Source organism: Perca flavescens, chromosome 6 (genome assembly GCF_004354835.1).
Source record: "Perca flavescens isolate YP-PL-M2 chromosome 6, PFLA_1.0, whole genome shotgun sequence".
Classification (NCBI taxonomy): domain Eukaryota; kingdom Metazoa; phylum Chordata; class Actinopteri; order Perciformes; family Percidae; genus Perca; species Perca flavescens.
Genome location: NC_041336.1, coordinates 24,605,922 through 24,625,194, shown reverse-complemented (window position 1 = coordinate 24,625,194; position 19,273 = coordinate 24,605,922). Strand labels below are relative to the sequence as shown.

The 19,273-nt window shown below is 39.0% G+C and overlaps 1 protein-coding gene across 4 annotated transcripts in view; it reads right to left on the bottom strand.

The window, feature by feature from the left end:
* The window catches only part of cdkal1 (CDK5 regulatory subunit associated protein 1-like 1), a 280,572-nt gene that overhangs the window by 107,457 nt on the left and 153,842 nt on the right, over positions 1 to 19,273 (bottom strand). For all 4 annotated transcript variants that reach the window (XM_028580855.1, XM_028580856.1, XM_028580858.1 and 1 more), the window contains exon 10: positions 13,027 to 13,172. In XM_028580855.1, coding sequence (XP_028436656.1) covers positions 13,027 to 13,172 — 146 coding nt within the window. The remainder of the gene's footprint in view (positions 1 to 13,026; positions 13,173 to 19,273) is intronic.

Here is a 19,273-nt window from a genome sequence, read left to right as displayed (position 1 = left end):
CCTTGAGTCAAACCCACATTAAAGCATTCCATTGATTAAAAAAAGGCAATGGTAAACTACAGTCCGTTAGTAAGGGACAGTATTGACTGACCACTTCTGTACTCAACTTTAAATGTGTCATAAAAAAGACAAGCTGATAATGAACAAGAAACAGGAGTGAATAATATCTTTGCAACAATATTAATAGGGTTTCGACTTTAAATTAAATGGGGTCATGAGTAGTATGGGAATGAAACAAGGAACAAACACTTGTTCTTTCTAAATGATCCTGGCAGGGTGTGAATGAGTTGCACTGTTCTGCCAACAGCTCTTTGTGACTACTGTGAGGCACAGAGTTTCACTGCTGCTCTGACATGTTTTGAAGATGCATGTCAGAGCAGTCATGGTCCAGAATTATGTGCGGTGTGTGTTCTATTCTTTTTAAAGACAGGAAGGATAGGTAATGTGGTCTGAGAGGCCTAATAATAAATTAACACTACTTAATGAAGGAAATTCCTGTAATTATAGTGAAGCTGTACGTATCCTGTGGGTTTGTGGGAAGGAACTATGGTATAATCCAAAGGAAGTGTCAATAAGACAAGGATGTGTTAGGAACTGCCAAGAGCCATTATCCACAAGCTGTTTCATTTTCGCGCGCACACACACACACACGCACGCGCACACGCACACGCACGCACACACACACACACACACACACACACACCTCCGTTTTAGCTTGTTGTGAAGTTAATGACTTGTTCTCCGCTGGTTTTCGGTTTTCTGAACTAAGCCAATGCATAACGCTTGACATATTGACACACACAGCCAGGTATATAGGCAGGAAGGCTCTCATCCACTCCTTCCTGGATTAAATCACTTCTTTACACAAACATCAACAGGCATGTTGAACAAACCGCATAAACAGAAAAAGCAGAAAAGTGGCATTCCCGTACCTATCTGGAGGGAAATCTTATTCCTATGTGTTTACTATTCACACCAGAGTAATCCCTAAATTAGGTAAATTGCAAATGATGGCAAACTCTGTGTTGTTTTAGTTTTATGTGTGTGGGAGGTGGCTTGGCTACATGAACACAACATTATTGTAAATATACTGTTAAAAAGAAGAAAGAGTGTGGTGTGTGTCACTAACTGGCCAGATAGCTTTTGATCATGCAATAAGTATGGCACTCAACACCTCAACAAAATGACCAGATAACTTCTGATGGAGTTGGTAACCTGTTTCATTGCCATTATATTGATGCTTGCAAACAGTAAAGTCTCTTATGTAGATACCTTCAAGTAAAGTGTAACCGTCACTTTTCATGTTTTCATTTTGATGAATGTCTTCCTGGAGAGACTGTCTGAAAGTGTGTTATCCCCATTTTAATTGATACTGCATCTCCCCCTATCTATGATGGACGTCTTTTCTCTTCACCTTCCAGTGTTACCACTCAGAAGAACTATTTACACTTTTAATTTCCGACTTGGTCAGACAACACGTCCTACTAACCACTTGTTTTCTAACTGTCAGCCAACAAAATGCATGTCCGTATCTCTCTTGTATATTCTTTAAACAAAAAATATTCCACAAACTAAAACTTTAAAATTGTTTATTTTGTAGCAGAGATGTTGGGAGTTTCCCAATGCAAATTAATTCAGATAGTTTTTCTTGGAGCCAGAATCTAGAGGCCTTTACGGGGATTCTTCAATTCCAAAGCTCCTGAAAGACAACACATTTTCTACATACAGGAAAAGTTTTCAATTAGAAGTGGAGGTGGGTATGTGCTGTTAAACACAATCAGAAAACATGATGGGCTCAGCTTTAACAAGTTTACAATGGCAGTGGCCCAGACAGACACAAGCTTGTACACAGACGTGCATGAGTTCAAATCTGCACTCAAGGTAAAAATGGAGGTGAAGACTTGGGCACTCCAATGGAGCTGCTGAACTGGGTGAGTTTAAAACACTCTAGTTGGCATGTTTGTGTGTGTGTCACAAGCAAGCAATGACTAAACCAAGCTGTTTTCTGTTCTATTTTCTTTTTCTAGCTGCATGCTCAATAAGGATTTGAAAGAGACAGAGACAGAGAGTCAATACACAGAAACCCTTGCTGCTTCATTCACTTTACTTGCTAACTCATCAGCTGGAGGGAAAGGAGAGGATAAAGGAGGGGTGAAATGTTAAAAAGTCTCATCAGTGTGACTACTTATCGCGGCAAACCTGTCTGGCTAACCGCTTTTTTTTTTTTCCCGCCTCTTTAGCCCTCTCTTTTTCCCCTTAGTTATCTTTTTTCTGTTTTTCTTTTTTCCAATGCCTCCAGGGAGCTGCCGCCCCTCCCACCAACTAGTCCACGGAAACATTAGCCCTGGCTGATACCTTAAACCTGTGAGTGTGAGAGTGCATGTGTGCAAACTAATGAAGGTATGTCTTCCACAACAAAAGAGCAACAACAAAGCGAGCGACTGGCTCCACACACACACACACACACACACACACACACACACACACACACACACACACACACACACGGTGTAGTCACGCTACTGATGCATGTGTCCTGCCGTAACCCTTGGAGGTTTGCTATAACCCTGTCCCTCCTCGTGACTAATAGAGATGACTAACACATGTGCGCGCACACACACACACACACACACACACACACACACACACACACACACAGATCACAAACACAACTGTCTAGGAGCTGTTTGTTTAGAGAGAAACAGTTGCTACACTCAAGAGAGACTGAGACACGCACACGGATGGGAAGGTTATCATCAACACATTATATCAACGCTGTCACAGCATCACTCTGTGAATACATTGAACATTGCAACACTACCAACACTTAACGGTGCCCTTAATACTAGGAAGACTGAGAAATCAACTGGTGAGTGTTTTGTTAAATAGAGATTGAAAAAAGTCCTTCAATTACTTTTTCAGGACCCTCTGTATAAATTTGTTTAGTACATTTTTAAACACAACCCGAGGAAGTTATAGTAAAGTTAGAATTACATGAACACTGTTTTTCATCAACCAAAAAGACAGTGAAAGGCTGTTCACATGGAACTATGCTAAAGAAAGCATGTGACTAATTCTCATGGTCACAACAAAATGATAACCTTCAAGTGTGAATTATAAATCATGTAATCACTTATACAAGTAATAAGAGTTATCTCGGAGTCTAAACATATACAACTGACTTATTTTGCTCTAAATACAGTGTTCACTTTTCTTTTAATACTATGAGATTGTACATAGCCTAAATTCCAATTCTGCCATCTGTAAAAGAGTCAAATTGCTGTCTCTACCACCTTAAACCACAGGACTTTGTAAAAAGAAAATTCAAATATGATAGGACAAGTTATTACTTAAATCTTTCCATGTGAGAATGTAGTAGACAAGGTAATTTTGGTTGCAGCCTTTAGATGAAAACATGCTATTTTGAAATGGTTGTGATATAATTTTCAGACCCTGTTTAGAACAAGGGCACAGTAGTCTTTCTAACCAAATGTTACATACATGAGAAAAGGCTTTATTTCATTTCATCAGTAAAATGATTCATCATGTCATTTGGCATTTTGTGGGTGGCATGGAATAAATACAATATGGTAAAGAGCAAGATTTGAACCCACTATTTTTGTGACTAGAAGGTATGAATATAAGCTCTATGACCAGCCAGGGTGTTTTGACCCACTGCACATTTAAAAAGTTGTGAAGTGATCAAATGTTCTCTAACTTTATAGATAAGAGCTAGTGCCTTTAAAGCTAGATTAACATGTGCTGAAAAATCAAGAGACCACCCAGAGACATGGCATGGTTGCAGTTTGTGTGTATCTACTGATAGTTTTGGAACAAAATTCCTCCTGAGCGAGAGAAAAGAGACAATATCTATTTAATAGTTCTTTCTCTGATGTATATTCTGACAATTAAGACAATATAAAACAAAACCTCATTTGTAATTGTAGATCATTAAATTAAACCAGGTGCAGATATAATAATGTTTTTGCACGAAAACTTGTTACAAGGGTGAACAGGTTGACATTTTAAAGAGCCGTATTTTTTTTTTTATATCTTAAAGGTGCAATATGTAATACTGACAACTAGTGTTTAAAATAGTTACTGCAGTACAAATTCAAAAAACTGGAGAGAGTCATCTCCCGCGCCCCCTCCTCCCCAGACTCGAAGTTCACGGAGGTTGCCAGGCTGAGACCGCAGCATCCACAACAATGTTGCTAGACGATTGTCTCACATAGCCAGACATTACTTCACAGCGCAGCGGAGTAGCTAACGTTAGATGCTAGCTATATTGTCAGAGAGCTCTGTATTGAAATGACATAAAATGCCCGTCCCTAGTAGCTGTGATAAATTAGCCTAAAGCTAATGCTTACCTGTTCAGGAGGAAATTAGCCAACTCGGCATCCTTTTGGGCTCCAAGCTGTCTCCATCTTTCAAATACATCTCCAATATTTACCAGGGGGTTGTTACGTCAATGGTCACGCAACTGTCAGAAACATGCCAGGTTTTTTGGGGCGGGTTTGCTTCTTTCATGGCTGTACTAACGTTACAGCTGTAGCACGCTGGGTTTATGTTTTTACAGGTATAACTGGCAACCCGGCCTGCCTTTCAAACTGGGCAGTTAATAACACACAGGCCAAAACACAAACAAAAATTCCGTCACGGAACGGAAATTTCAAAAGGAGAAAATACTGGCGTTAGCATTGTTGTCAGAAAAGATAGTATTTCAACTTAGCATGTTTCCTTAATATTTGATAACGCATTGGGGTCATTTTTGTATTTATTACAGTAAATATATTACATATTAGACCTTTAAAACCCAGCAAGCAATGGAATAAAACATGGCAGAGTGGGGACCAAATGCTCAAATGGAGATTGAATGGAGAGTGCTGGGTTTCCATAGGTCATGTTGGAGGTCAAGGGTCATTGTACCGATCAGCTGCCGAGATGACACAGATTAATCATCTCTTGACCTCATGGATGTATAAAAAAAAAAAAAAAACTGGATACAACGCTCGAGGCGGTGCCCTGTTCATTCCTATGAGAGTTGCTCAGTGGCTCATGAAGCCAAAAAAGTTCAACTTCCTTGTATAAAATGACCCGGATGATCGGCGCCGTTTCCGCACTATGGGGCCCACAGTTGGACATGCCCTCAGCATTGTGTAAACTTCAATAATAAAGTAATGTTGCTTTCCCTCTTGCCTGCGAGCAAGAGTCTTCGCTTGGGAGAAGGAGCTCTATGGCCTGAGATTGACAGAGTTTTCAAAGGTCAGGAACACATAACCCCACGGGGTACCCAACCTGAGGGAAAACTGGTCTGAGGGCTGCTCAATGCCCAGCCCCCCTCTATCAACAATCCCTTTTTTGGTTACATGACGGCTCCTTTCTGCTCAACTCAACTAAGCCTAAAATTCAACATTAATACTGCCAGACTCTGCTCCTCTGCACAACCAATCCCCAACCCACAGATTCATTACTATTTTTTTGCCAGGCGTTTCATCTTTTGCCCCAGTGAATCAAAGAAACTTAATCCTCGAGAGTAGTTGAGGGAACATCAGCCTAGATATTATGACAAACTACGAAATAACCGTGGAAAATCCTCTGACCACATTCACTCACTCCGTAACAGCTTTATTCCACCATAACAGGATTTTCTTCATACATCGTTGCGTAAAGACTGTACTTCATTATGTGATTTTAATTGATAGAAGCAAAGAGAAAAGGGTGCACAAAATATGGTCTGTGTTGGCAGACAAGGACAAATTAACCATTTTAATGAAATAATTATTCTACTGATTGTTCAAATTATGCATGGCAGAAAACAATTCAGTTCTAACAACTTGGAAAAATTAGTTATGTCATAAAAAAAGTATATTTAATGCATTTTTTTCTCTCTGGATATGGGGGACTTTAGTATTTGCAGTGTGAATTAGGCTAAATATTACAGCAGAGAACAATGGAATTATACATAATATTAAAATAATGTCATAGAATGGAAGAATGAAAAATGTGCCATGAAGGAATGAATAGACTGTAGCAGATGAATATTCTAAAACCTACACTCGGAGTCAATAATGTTCAAACACGATGTGCCCTAAGTTGAACTTAATCAGTTATACCAACAGCTCTTTATGTTGCAGTGGTGCTTTTATTATTCTCCAGCACATCCACAGTATGAACACACCAATTTGTCTTTCATAATGACCACAATCTTAAGCAACACAGAATTGATTTTCTTCCACCAGTTCCTCTACACATGCTTCAATAAGAGTCAGAGAAGCCTTGGTTTGCCATTAGCTTTGATAAGTGTGAATGAGCTTCCAGTGACAGGCGATCTGGGCATTCAACCTTCGAGAGACCTTTACACTCTACATGTTTTAGAGTGGAACAAATCAAACCGTTCGAACGAGCTCTGCCGTATGCTCATCAGTGTGAAAAATTAACTCTTTTTTTTCTCTCCCCAGAGTGAAGTGTTTGGTTGGTTTCTAGGAAAATTGCAAATACATACGTAATTAATGTGACTAGTTTGTTTTACTTTCCACTGCTGGAAACTTTCTGCATTGTTCTACAGAAGACCATGGTGGCTTTTTATGCTGTAATCTTTTCCAGTTGTTTAGATATAATATATGTAGCTTTGATTTTTGTGATGGTAATATTTACTGCTTCATTCTTCTTAGTTTGGGACCAGAAATACAACATTTACCTCAGAAAGACTGCAGTGTAAAGTATCATTAGTCATAACCTCCCAGCAGAGGTGTCAAGTAACAAAGTACAAATACTTTGTTACCTTACTTAAGTAGAAATTTTGGGTATCTATACTTTACTGGAGTAATTATTTTACACCAGACTTTTTACTTCTACTCCTTACATTTCCACGCAATTATCTATACTTTCTACTCCTTACATTTAAAAAATAGCCTTGTTACTCCTATTTTAGTTTGGCTTGTTTTCATTCCGGCTCGTCATCGTTCAAAAAAACACACAAAAAAAACAACCTATCCAAATAAATCGCTCATCCGGATAGAGTGAATTTGATTGTGGTTGGATGAGAAGTATAAACATATACCATTCTGAAACCCTATTGGTTTGTACGCGATCCATCGCACCTGCACAGACCCGGTGCTAATACGGCACCAGTGCCTTAACAACCATTATCTACCGGACTGCATAGCAACGCGGATTTCGGTGCCTTATTAGGTGCCACTTAAATGCCTGCGCTTCTCTCTGATGCTCTGAAAACGGACGTTAGAGGGAACTGAAACATCGCCGCACGGGATGCTAGTTAACACTACACTCGACAGCAGGTAACGTCAGCCTACCGTTAGCTAGCAGCTGGAGTAAACACTGTTAAAATCCTGACAGCTAAACGGTGTAAAAGTGTGTCTGTTATTGTTATGTTATTGTTATTACATTTTTAATAAATCATTTAATTTTGACCCTGTGACCTTAGCAATACCCAAGCTGTTCTTTAATGTCGCCTTGTGCTCCATTTTTTTTTTATAAGATAAACTTTTTATTGTTTTATATTTTTGAACATACAGAAGAGACAAATACAATTGAACAAGGTGCTCCTTTTTTGTGGAGGTGGAGCAGTGCACTATAGTGCCCTTTATATAAGGCACTAGTGCACTATAGGCCCCTGTGGGGTGGGTTAAGCTTTTGTCCTTATCGGCATTTTTTTTTCCCCCTTACATTACTTTCACTTTTATACTTTAAGTAGTTTTGAAACCAGTGGTTTTATACTTTGACTTGAGTAAAAAGCTTGAGTTGATACTTCAACTTCTACAGGAGTCTTTTCAAACCCTAGTATCTATACTTCTACTTGAGTAATGAATGTGAATACTTTTGACACCTCTGACTCCCAGAGATCACCTACTGAGGAGCAGCAGTAGATGCAGTCTCACAGGACTCTTAGTTATTGAAGGCATTTTATATTTCATGGGCGGTCTTTGAACGTTAATGTTTGTCAAGACTGACCAATAATCTCTGATCTTAATAATGCTCTTTTGGTTTCCACATTATGCAGAGTTGTTTATTTCCTCTAGTTTCAGGAGTAGTTATAATCCCACCAAGTTTCTCTTTCTTTAGCTGTCCTATATAAATAAAGGCCTAAAATGCACAAAAATAATCTTAAAAAAAAAAAAAAAAAAAAAAATTAAACATAGGACAAGACAAGGACTTTCAAACATCTTGCAGAAAAGAAACATTACACCAAATATCTGTCTGCAGAAAATAAAATAACAAAAAGGCTACCAACATCAGATACCTTTAAAAAATGACTCAATAAATGTTGCCTTAAGTCCATAATGGAGTTCAAGATGCTCAAACATGAAGGTTGTCAAGGAGGGAGGTCTGATGTGTCTGCATGTATGTGTGTGTGCTGGTTTTCTCAGATAAGAAAGGCCAGAGGCGTTTGAACCCTCATGACCTCTGCAGTGTTGGTGGCATTAAGCTGTTTGTAAAGAAAAATACATTAGTCTTCTGCTGTGTGTCTGTGTCAGTCAGATAAGCTCTGACCCTTACACATACCTTCACAAGGTTCATGTCTGTCAAATTCTTAGAGGTGAATTTTATATGGCTCAACAAAGGACTAATTGTGAAAATCTACAGTCACCTGTGACACACACACACACACACACACACACACACACTCTTCCCCTTTTACCTTGAGTTGTTCCGGTTTGCATGACTGCACCAGTGCGAAAAGTAGAGTGAATCAGTAAACACACTTTGACATTCTCACACACACAGAGAGAGCATGGTGTGGGGCCTTCTTTACCAAGTTAAGTGTTTGAAAGAGAACAAGAAAAAACAACAAAAGATAGAAACAGGTCCATGTAGCCTGTAGCTAAACAAATACAAAGTTCTAGGCTGACTATCTCTGTACATCAAAGACAAAAAAGCAGAATAACAATTTTTAAAATTTTAATACTACATTTATACCAAGTTCTCAAGTCTGCTGGAATAGCAAAAAGTTTTTTGATCAAAAGTAATCAAACAATAAGCAAACAATACTAATTCACCATCAAACATCAACTTGTTACAACCCTGCATCTAAAGGCAAACACACTAAAACAAAAATACTTGTACTTTCCCAAGATGTTGTTCAGAACATCACTATCTCCTCTTTATAGCTCTCTATCATCTCTTAAATGTTACTGTAAAAGCCATATATCACGATTAGGTGCTTTAATAAGGCTCCGCTAAACAAAAACACACACAGACACACACACACAGACACACACACACAGACAGAGAGTGTTTTTTTGGCTGGCATCTCTCCCAGACCCTGAACAGCACCCCAGCCATTACTGATACAGCCAAATGGGTCAGACCACTGAATGTGTACTGGTATTGATGTTACACAACGGACTGCACCAGTGTGTGTTTAAATGTGTGTTTAGGTAACAGACGCCAGAAACTGAGTAACCAACCACACACACACACACACACACACACACACACACACACACACACGTATACAAAGACTCACACAAAAGGGTAGCCAGACAGATTATGTAAACAAGATCTTATGACGTGCTACCCTGCCCTGCTTGTGGCAAGAGAGAGAGAGAGAGAGAGAGAGAGAGAGAGAGAGAGAGAGAGAGAGAGAGAGAGAGAGAGAGAGAGAGAGAGAGAGAGAGAGTGAGTGTGTGTGTGTGTGTGTGTGTGTGTGTGTGTGTGTGTGTGTGTGTGTGTGTGTGTGTGTGTGTGTGTGTGTGTGTGTGTGTGTGTGTGTGTGTGTGTGTAGGGTCTTTTTGTGTCTCCCATGACCATTTGCTACAGTGTGTTATGATTTCGGCCTGATCAGTGTCACTGTTTAAACTACCATTGAACACTAAAAAAACAACTGGAGACGGGGATAGAGACATCTACTCCAGGCTAAACAACTGTCTAAAAAGCAATGCAGCATACACACAGAGAAAGATAAGCATCTGAGTCAGTGTTAAAGCAAACACAGCAGTATCACTCCTCAACTCAAGGCCACTTCAGAAGGAACTTAAAAGAGAAGATTTAAAGGAACGGCAAAGTCTTGAACTCTGGTGGAAGAAATGGCACACTGTGCCCAATCAGACGTTTTCAGTGCCAAAAGATACTTGAGTGCTGAGAGGAAGACAGACAGGCACAATTCCTATTTCAAGTTATGGACCTGCCACCCACATTAGCACACATGTACACACAAAAGACGAAGACCTGCAAATTAAAAAAACAGACTAGTAAAAAGATGACAGATGGAGAGAGAAAATAACAAGTGGCAGGAGTCAGTGAGAAACAAGAAACCCATGTAGATAAAGAGAGAGAATCCAAAGAGAAAAATAGGATTATGAAACTCTTAAAGGGTAACTTTGTTTTGTTTTTCAACCTGGACCCTATTTTCCTCTGTGTTTGTGTCTAAGTGACTGATGGGAACAACAATCTTTGAAATTGGTCCAGTATTAAGCAAGACAGCTGCAGCCGGCAGCGGCAAAAACAAGCTACAATGTAAGTCTTTGGGCAATTGTGCACCTTCAATTTACATCCACAAAAAGTGCTTGTTTTGCCACTAACATGCCCAGATTATTATTTTAAGTGTCTGACAACATTATGGAAAGAATCCCTACAGAGGCCAACCTTTTTTTTTTTTAAGGATAAGATCCATTTCGTTTAAGATGGAACATCCCCAAAATCGCTATTGCCAACCCACCAGACTCTATTTAAATAAACAGCAATTATGACAGCTGGTTTTTTTTCTTCAGTATTTTGAGTACAGTTTTGAGTAGCCTAAATAAGTTTATGGCACGAAAGTAGAAGAAACTGCTGTTCTTCCAAAAGAAATTGGAGTTGCTTATCATGATAGATGGTGGAACCAGAAGTAACACGACACAAACTGAACAAAAACAACCTTCCTGAATAAGAAACACTTTTTTGAGAAACGCTGTTGCTAAACCAATTCAACCAATATGAGATCACAACCAGTGTAGATAATAATATAAGTGTTCAGGGTAATTATTTGGATGTTTTACAATTACACAAGTGACACTTTAAAGCCAACAACCAAATGAGGGGTTAACAGAAAAGGTGTACTAACAAATGACAAGAAAAAAGTAAGTCAAACAGAAAATAGAGCTCTGGCAGAGTGCCAGAGGGAAAAATAAAAGGGAGGTGGGAAAGAATGTGAGGGAGAAGTGTGTGGAGAGAGAGGTGATGTGAGAAAGAGAGAGCAAGTGTGTCAGAGTGATCTAAAGAGACATACTGACTCACATAGTGGCCGATGCACAAATACCACACATCTACAAATCTACAGTTACCTGTCAGTCTGACACGCACGCACGCACACACACACACACACACACACACACACACACACACACACACACACACACACACACACACACACACACACACACACACACACACACACCATACACTACGCCTTAAATGTAGATAGCTGTACAGTGAAAATAGAAGTCTTGTTCACCTATATTTACATGTTATATATTGAGGCTTGACTGTTGACCTACATGAAGCAGTTACATGAAATCTATTGACTGCTGCAGCACATGGATCTCATCTGCTTAGAGAAAACGCTGGTTAAAAAAAAAAAAGACTTTAATCTGCAACATCAAAAAGACATGTCTGTAAACATATAGATATTAATATCTAAGACTTACACATGGGAGCCAGACTAACGAAGTGCACACTATACTGTAGTTAACTATCCAAAGTGCTGAATAAGGTATGTACTCTCGTGATTATCTGGATATCGATGGGAGTGAATTCATGTCCGTCCGTTGATTTGTCTTTGTTTCTAAAATAAGTACTTACTCTGTCTACCTCACGGTTTCTGTAAATCTCTGACATATACAGTATAATCAAATGAAGCAGAAATACCTTATACCATACTAATCTCAAAACATGCATTGTGTCATTTAATTCCAGGATAAAGGATTACTTGACTAGGTTGTCATCTAGCAACAGCAATAACATGCTTTTACATACCATTGCATACATAAATATCTTTCTTCTAAATCACACAACAATACCAAGAGATTCAAGGTCGAAATGTGACCCAGACTCATTTTAATATGAATCCCTTCATAGCGTATTATCAATTCAATATTTATTCACTACTCCTGATGCGCACTGCCATAATTAATCATACTCAAATTCCATGACAGAAAAAAAGTCAGAATTCTGACTTTATTCTCAGAATTCTGACTTTAAAAAAAAACCTTTAACTTTTCTATTAATTCCATGTTTGAAATGTGTAACCTTGTAAAGTACTGATGAATGAGAACTGACATAAAGAGGGAAAGACTGCAGCAAACGAAAGGTTAAGAAAAGAACACATCACCGCCATCATTCAAAACCTAATTTTTGTGCAGCTAAAAGGAAAGCTATTTTGTAAAAAGCTTGCATTTGCTCTATATGACAGTAAGACTAATCATACTTTATAACATATTTGCTGATGTATACATTATTTGATGCAGTACTAAAAAAAAAAAAAAAAGTCTAGTTAATGAAGTCTATATCATTCATCATGTTTACTACATAGTTCCACATTCGACTACATAGTTCCACATTCGATATTTCGAAGATGTAAGGAACATCTTATTAAATTGTTAAGACAGATATGCAGTTTGCATAACCGAAAACATTAATGCACAACTCAAATTAAACATTCACTCATATTTAGTCTCACCCATTTGAGTCTAAAAGATAGCGATGCTAGTCAGAGAGAGGGAGGTTCTCTAAATAAACCCCTATGAGCTGTCATGAGAACTTGGACAGAGAGGCACACAGCACGTACTGTACTGTACACATCTGACACAATGGTGTGTACAAGTGTGCGAGTGTCCATATGAAGGTGACGTTTACGGTATGCTCACAAACATACATCTACACTCACGGCGTAGTAATTTGTAATTTTTAAAGTTTTTTTTAAATTTTTTTAAAAAAGTGAGAGAAGAACAACATGTAACACAGGTTGTTGTCATAAGGACCCGCTGCATCATCATAAGTCCATTAAGACTCCATATCCTATCTTACCTCTCTTTGAGGAAGTCCACCACTTTTTTGAAGTCATCGATGCAATACTCTCTCTTCATGTCCATCAGGACGCTGTCAGAGGCCGACTGCACAGGAACGTGAAGGAAGGCATAGACGCGTGGATGATTCAATATCTTAGCCATCTCCTAATGAGACACAGAGAGAGAAAAAATAGGTAAGGGGAGACAAGAAAAACACTGAAATTTAGGGTTAGATTTTCCATGTTTGGAGAAGAAAGGCAATAGTTGTGCATGTTACATGTCAGTCTGAGTCTGAACTATTGTTGCTCATTTGTTTGCTCAAAATGAGTGATAACAGAGAATGGCAACTTTAAGTTTAATTTTAATATAAATTATTTATAATGTCTTAAAATAGCAGTTTTTGGTTGATTGACTAAATTACTTATTAGCAATTAGTTTACCAGTGATGGAGGAAAGAGAAGACATTTTGAACAAGTGCTGTCCATTAGCCATGGGAGTCATGAATCTGAGGTCAGAAATGTAAACTATGTCGGCACTTTTATGTGACTACATGGTTTAGTCGATGCAAACAGAAAGAAGAGGCAAAATCTCACAGTGATTATTGATTGCAGCTAACTTTGGAAAAAAAAAATGAAGGTTCCATTAACATTCCTGCTTCTTTCTGTACTCTTTTCACTCCAGACCTTCTCCAGTGCACTGCTTCTTTCTCTTGTTTTCTGTCTCTTATATTGAAAAAATAAAAGAAAAGCACCTTGTAAAATGCATTATGTACTCACTAGATACAAAGACCAAGGAGTGGTTCTTTATGTCTGAAAAGTCAAGAGCTTTTACCGAGAAGCATGGAGGTCTAAATCTCAGATCAAAATGGTGAGAGAAACACTCACTAGGTACCTTTCTGCTTTCACTAAAAGAGTTTTACAAATGCTTGGGGGTACAGTAAGTGCTCACTATAATAACTGCAGTCCATAATGTAGAAAGCAGGTTTTAAGTGTTCCTTTAAAGAAAATGCCATTATCAGATACTCATTGGACTGTGATGTTCAGTGCATTCTCGGAGATGTGTTTTGAGATGAAGGGATAAAATGAACAAACACTGAATCATAAAATGAAGAGACGTTCCAAATCTGCATTTGATCTGAATTGAACAACACAGAATCATGTCTTTTTTTTTCTCAGCTCTTAAACTTTCACCAAGAGCAATTGCACAAGTGACAGTTTAACACACCACATTAATTTGGAGAGTTTTTCTTCTTTTCTTTCATCCTCACTTTCATTTCCTCAGTAAAAGAACAGGAGAGACCACAGATGTCAGATTTTTTTCTGATGGACATAATCAGGATGCTATCATTACCATGCTAATCACCACAAGAAGGAGAAGGAGAACGAGAAAAAGAGGGGTGGAAGAAATTATTTCCTACAAGTATATGTTGATTGCAGTCCGCTTTCTCAATTAAGATCCATTGTAGAATGTTCCCTACTTCATACACACCCAAAAGACCATGTGCGCGTGCACGCGCACACACACACACACACACACACACACACACACACACACACACACACACACACACACACACACACACACACACACACACACACACACACACACACACACACACACACACACACACAGCTCAGTTGCAGCACACCATAGGGGGTTGACCGCTGGAAGCTCCAAATTAGAAAGAATTAATTTGGTTGGAAAACGGAGCTTTACTTGTGACAGACATCAGCTTGTTGCGTGCGTGTGTGTGAGAGAGAGAGAGAGAGAGAGAGAAAGACAGTGAGTGAAAGAAAACATGTAAAGCAGCATGCGTTCATATGTTTTTATTGTAAATGCTTTCAAAGGTAAAAGAATGGTAGTGATTGGATGTGTCCAAGCTCTTACAAGTTACTCCTCTGATAGTTATGGTCTAATTTTCTCAGTGTAGATGTTTTAATGAGTGTACTTTAAAATTCTGGTGAAAAAACATTTAGAGTCCACAACCACAGAATTGCAATACAGGGAGGTACAACATTTTTTAAACTATGTCCAAATTACACAGGACATCGTCTCAAGTCATCAGAAAAGCTTTATTGCCAAGTACATTTTTTCCACATATATATATTTGTTTTGGTGCTGTCAGTTACTCAGATAACTGACAATGCAAACTAAAAAATACTGTCAATAAATGTCTATTATGCTACATGAGGGAAATGTACTTTATTTCTGTGCGGGCTTAGCCATATAGATAATTTTACCTTTTCTCTGTATATACCTTTCCAAAACATGTTTGAAGTGCAATCTTTTTATATTTACTATACTACTTACTTTGTGCTGCAAGCCCTAAGTGAGCACTTCAACTATTAAAGTCTGCGCTTATCATTAACAACATACAGTAGTTGATAGTTTATTCTAGGACATAGAATAGACCCGGTTTGCTAATACGCTTCCCCATTCTTAGTATACATGTCTATTAGCTACCAACAAGGTGTAATTAATGATAATTATGTGCAGGTCACAATAGGTACATTAAGGTAAGGTCCCAAGTCTCATTAGATTCACTGACAGGGATAACTCCCCAATGACGGCAGGAGAGCCCACAGATTGTGTGCATGCATACATTAATGTGTGTTGCAAGCATAGGCGGAAATTGTGGGGGTGGTCGGGGGGTCAGGACCCATCCCATCTAAGGGTTGTGCCCTCCCCCTAAAAATATTATTAAAACTATGCTGTGTATTGTAAATAACAATGGTATATACTTAAAATAATTTAAGTAGTAAAACAATACAAATGCAAAGAAATGCATTTTAAGTTTAGAAACATTTTGAGTTGCCCCTCCCTTGCCTCAAAGTGGTTTGGTCCACTGCCTGCTTTATATCACCCACACACACGACAACTCCAGTGGGAGAGAACGAGGGAACACAGTTGTTTCGCCAAAGCATAGTGCGTTCCATTCACCTCCGAATTTGGAAGCCGAAGCTGGGAATGACGTCACACCCGAGCTGAAGGCGTTCCATTTGCAAGTCCGATTTCCATTGTTTTCATTAGCTCTAGCCAGGTTATTGCTAGTTTATAACAACGTATTACGCTGTCTTTTGTGCATACAAACAGCGTAACAACATGTCCACAGCTAGAATGTGGACAGCACTGTGTGTACGACTGATTTAGTGAGACACAAATAACACAGAAGTGCTTCTAACTGTATATTACTACAGATTTCACAACAGTTGATGCACGGAGCAGCCATGTTGGATTTTTAGCTCCGGGTACTCGGTGATTGTCTGAGTTAGTGTTGACGAACTGACCGAAGAGCCGGTTAATTAACCCGACTTGTGTCACTGAGCCGGGAGAATCGAGTGTCATACGTCAATGAACTGACTCACTCCTGTTTTTTTCTTTTACTTCATTCGTGCCGTTGGCATTATATATATGTCAATGGTTGGCCGTTGTGTAGCTGGTATTCTTCTGCTACTGTGTGTGTTGTAATCTAGCTCATTAGCGCCTCCGCTGGACTGGAGTGGCGGTGCTAGAATCAATCAGGAAATGAGCTACTAATGCCTAGACCCGAACGAGACCGAATGTAACCGTGCAACCGGCCGGCCGCTCGACTCTAATGTAACCGTGCAACCGGCCGGCCCGCCGCTCGACTCTAATGTAACCGTGCAACCGGCCGGCCGCTCGACTCTAATGTAACCGTGCAACCGGCCGGCCCGCCGCTCGACTCTAATGTAACCGTGGAACCGGCCGGCCGCTCGACTCTAATGTAATCGTGCGTAATCAAGCGGTGTCTTGTTCTCGGCAAGTTTGAGTTATTAACCAAGCCTTGTTTCTGGTGCATCTTAGAGGATTGTGTTCACGGCAATTCACACATTATCGATGGGGAAGTACAGTACATCACATACAAATACACGTCATGTTATCTTGGTAGTTATGTTAAGTTAAATGTTAGAGAAGTGAATGTTGCTATGTGGTAGCTAGGCTAGGCTACTGAAGGAGACCGTAAGGACCGTAACCGAGGGTACTGCATGAGTCTATATTCAAATGGGTGTCTAGGTTCTCGGCAAGTTTGAGTTATCAACCGATAGCAGAAGCCTTTATGTCTCCTGCATTTTAGAATTGTGTTCATGGAAATTCATATGCTACATTACCAAGGGGAAAGTAATAGGCCTATATCGCATACAAATACACGTAATGTTATCTTGATAGATATGTAAAGTTAAACGCGATTACCCCCCCGCTGCCGCCGAGGGCACGCGAACCGGTGACCGAATCTATTAACTCGGTAGGCCAACCAACGACCGTCCGGTTGAACCGACTCTCGTAAAAGAGTCGGTTGTCCCATCACTAGTCTGAGTTCCGAGCTCGGAAATCTGAGGTCAGGGGGGCGTGTTTCCGACTTGACCTCGGATCCGACTTCCGTGTACAAATGGAACGCACTAGTAGTTGTGGAACTCCAGTAAGTAAGCTGGCAAGGGTATTTTATTCACTTCAAACATTGGATGAAGTGATTCTTTTCTTTAATACAGATGATGCTGAGTCATTAATTAGTCATGACACAAAAATGATAAGTGATGTATTTTTCCATGAGTTCGGCCCGCTATGTAAGTGATTGTAACGCGCTATGTGGTAGCTTGTTTAATAGCTTGTCGTATAGTAAGTCACCCACTACAACTAACAAAAGCTTTTGTGTGAATTGATATTAGGCTCATATTGTAGATCTACCATTGTGTTTTGCTCAATATGGTAAGTGGTAGATAAGTGGGCTTGCTGCAGTTGAATATTTGTCCTCTGTCCCAGATGAAACCTAATCTTTATATGGAGGACGCAAGATAATTTAATAATATGACCGCTTGGTAGACCTATGAACCTAACTCATATTTAAACAACTATCACTTTGTGTTGTTGGCCAAAGACAATGAGTGAGAAAAAAGAAAGAGATCATTTTTCAGTGCACCAAAACGGAGACTCATGTATTAATGCCTCAGCAGCATCTGTATTAGAGAAAAGAATCACTTTATCCAATGTTTAAAGTAAATGAAATAGCCAGCCTACTTACTGGAGTTCCACAAATAATGTTACATATATCCAGATGTGTATAAAGTACTAGAGACCCATACTTGAGTAAAAGTACAAGTGCTCTATCAAAAACACTTAAGTGGAAGTACTGAAGTATTCAACATTTTTTATACCCAAGTATTGCAAGTAGTTTATTTTAAAATCTACTACTCAAGCACTGAAAGTAAAAGTACAAGTATTGTGTTATTTAGTTATTAAAGAAATAAATAAATATCATATTGTTTACATTATTTCAAATGTTTAGCCTAAGGCTGTAGCCAAATGAATTAACAAATATTAAATGCATTATATTAAAAATAACAAATACTGAAATAAAATCTACAATTATCACACTGTGCAAGTAAAATGAGCATCCTCTCCAGCACAGTAACAATTAAAGCCCCCCCAAAACGTATCACACACTAGCTAGATAGTAACATGTGTGATGTAGTGGAAAGTTAGCAAGCTAGCAACATACAGATAAACTAGCAGCTTCACATCACAGGGTGAAACGGTTAACACTCAGGACTCACTGCAGACTGAAACAACTCAGGAATAGATTAATCTGTTGCAACAATAGATAAATAGAAAGAGTACAAACTTACATCGTCTCTGACTTCTGAACGGGCAACCGTAATGAAAAGAAACACGATGCCTCAGGGTAAATTAGGTAATTAGCGTACGTAACTAACGTAGCCCTAACTACATACACTGTAACCTACACAGTCTCCGTAGCGTGAGGAATTCACAACAGTAACGAGTAACGATGCAGCACATAAAAAAAATGTATTGGAGGAAATTAATTTCATAAATTTCATTCATCGAAAATATGTACTCAAGTAAAAGTGGAAGTAGGGGAAAAAAATAATACTCCAGTAGAGTACAGATACAGCCTTTTAGTACTTAAGTAGAGTAGTGAAGTAGTTCTACTTCGTTATTATACAGCTCTGCATATACAAGGATAATTGTGGCTGTATTATTTGTGTCAATAATTCAATAATTAATCTTGAGAAATGTTATGTTTATTGTCCCCACAAACTGTTTTGTTTAATTTACGTCCATAGTTGCAAGGGTGAATGGGGTCTCAACAGAGGGCATGCTAGTTTGAGTAGCAGGGCACTGTTGATGGCAACGCAGGATTAATCTATATATAAGGGCAGGACTTTTCATTCACACAAGCCATTTATTAAGTGTGTGACAGAAAGCGTCCCATCCTTCAATGATTATAC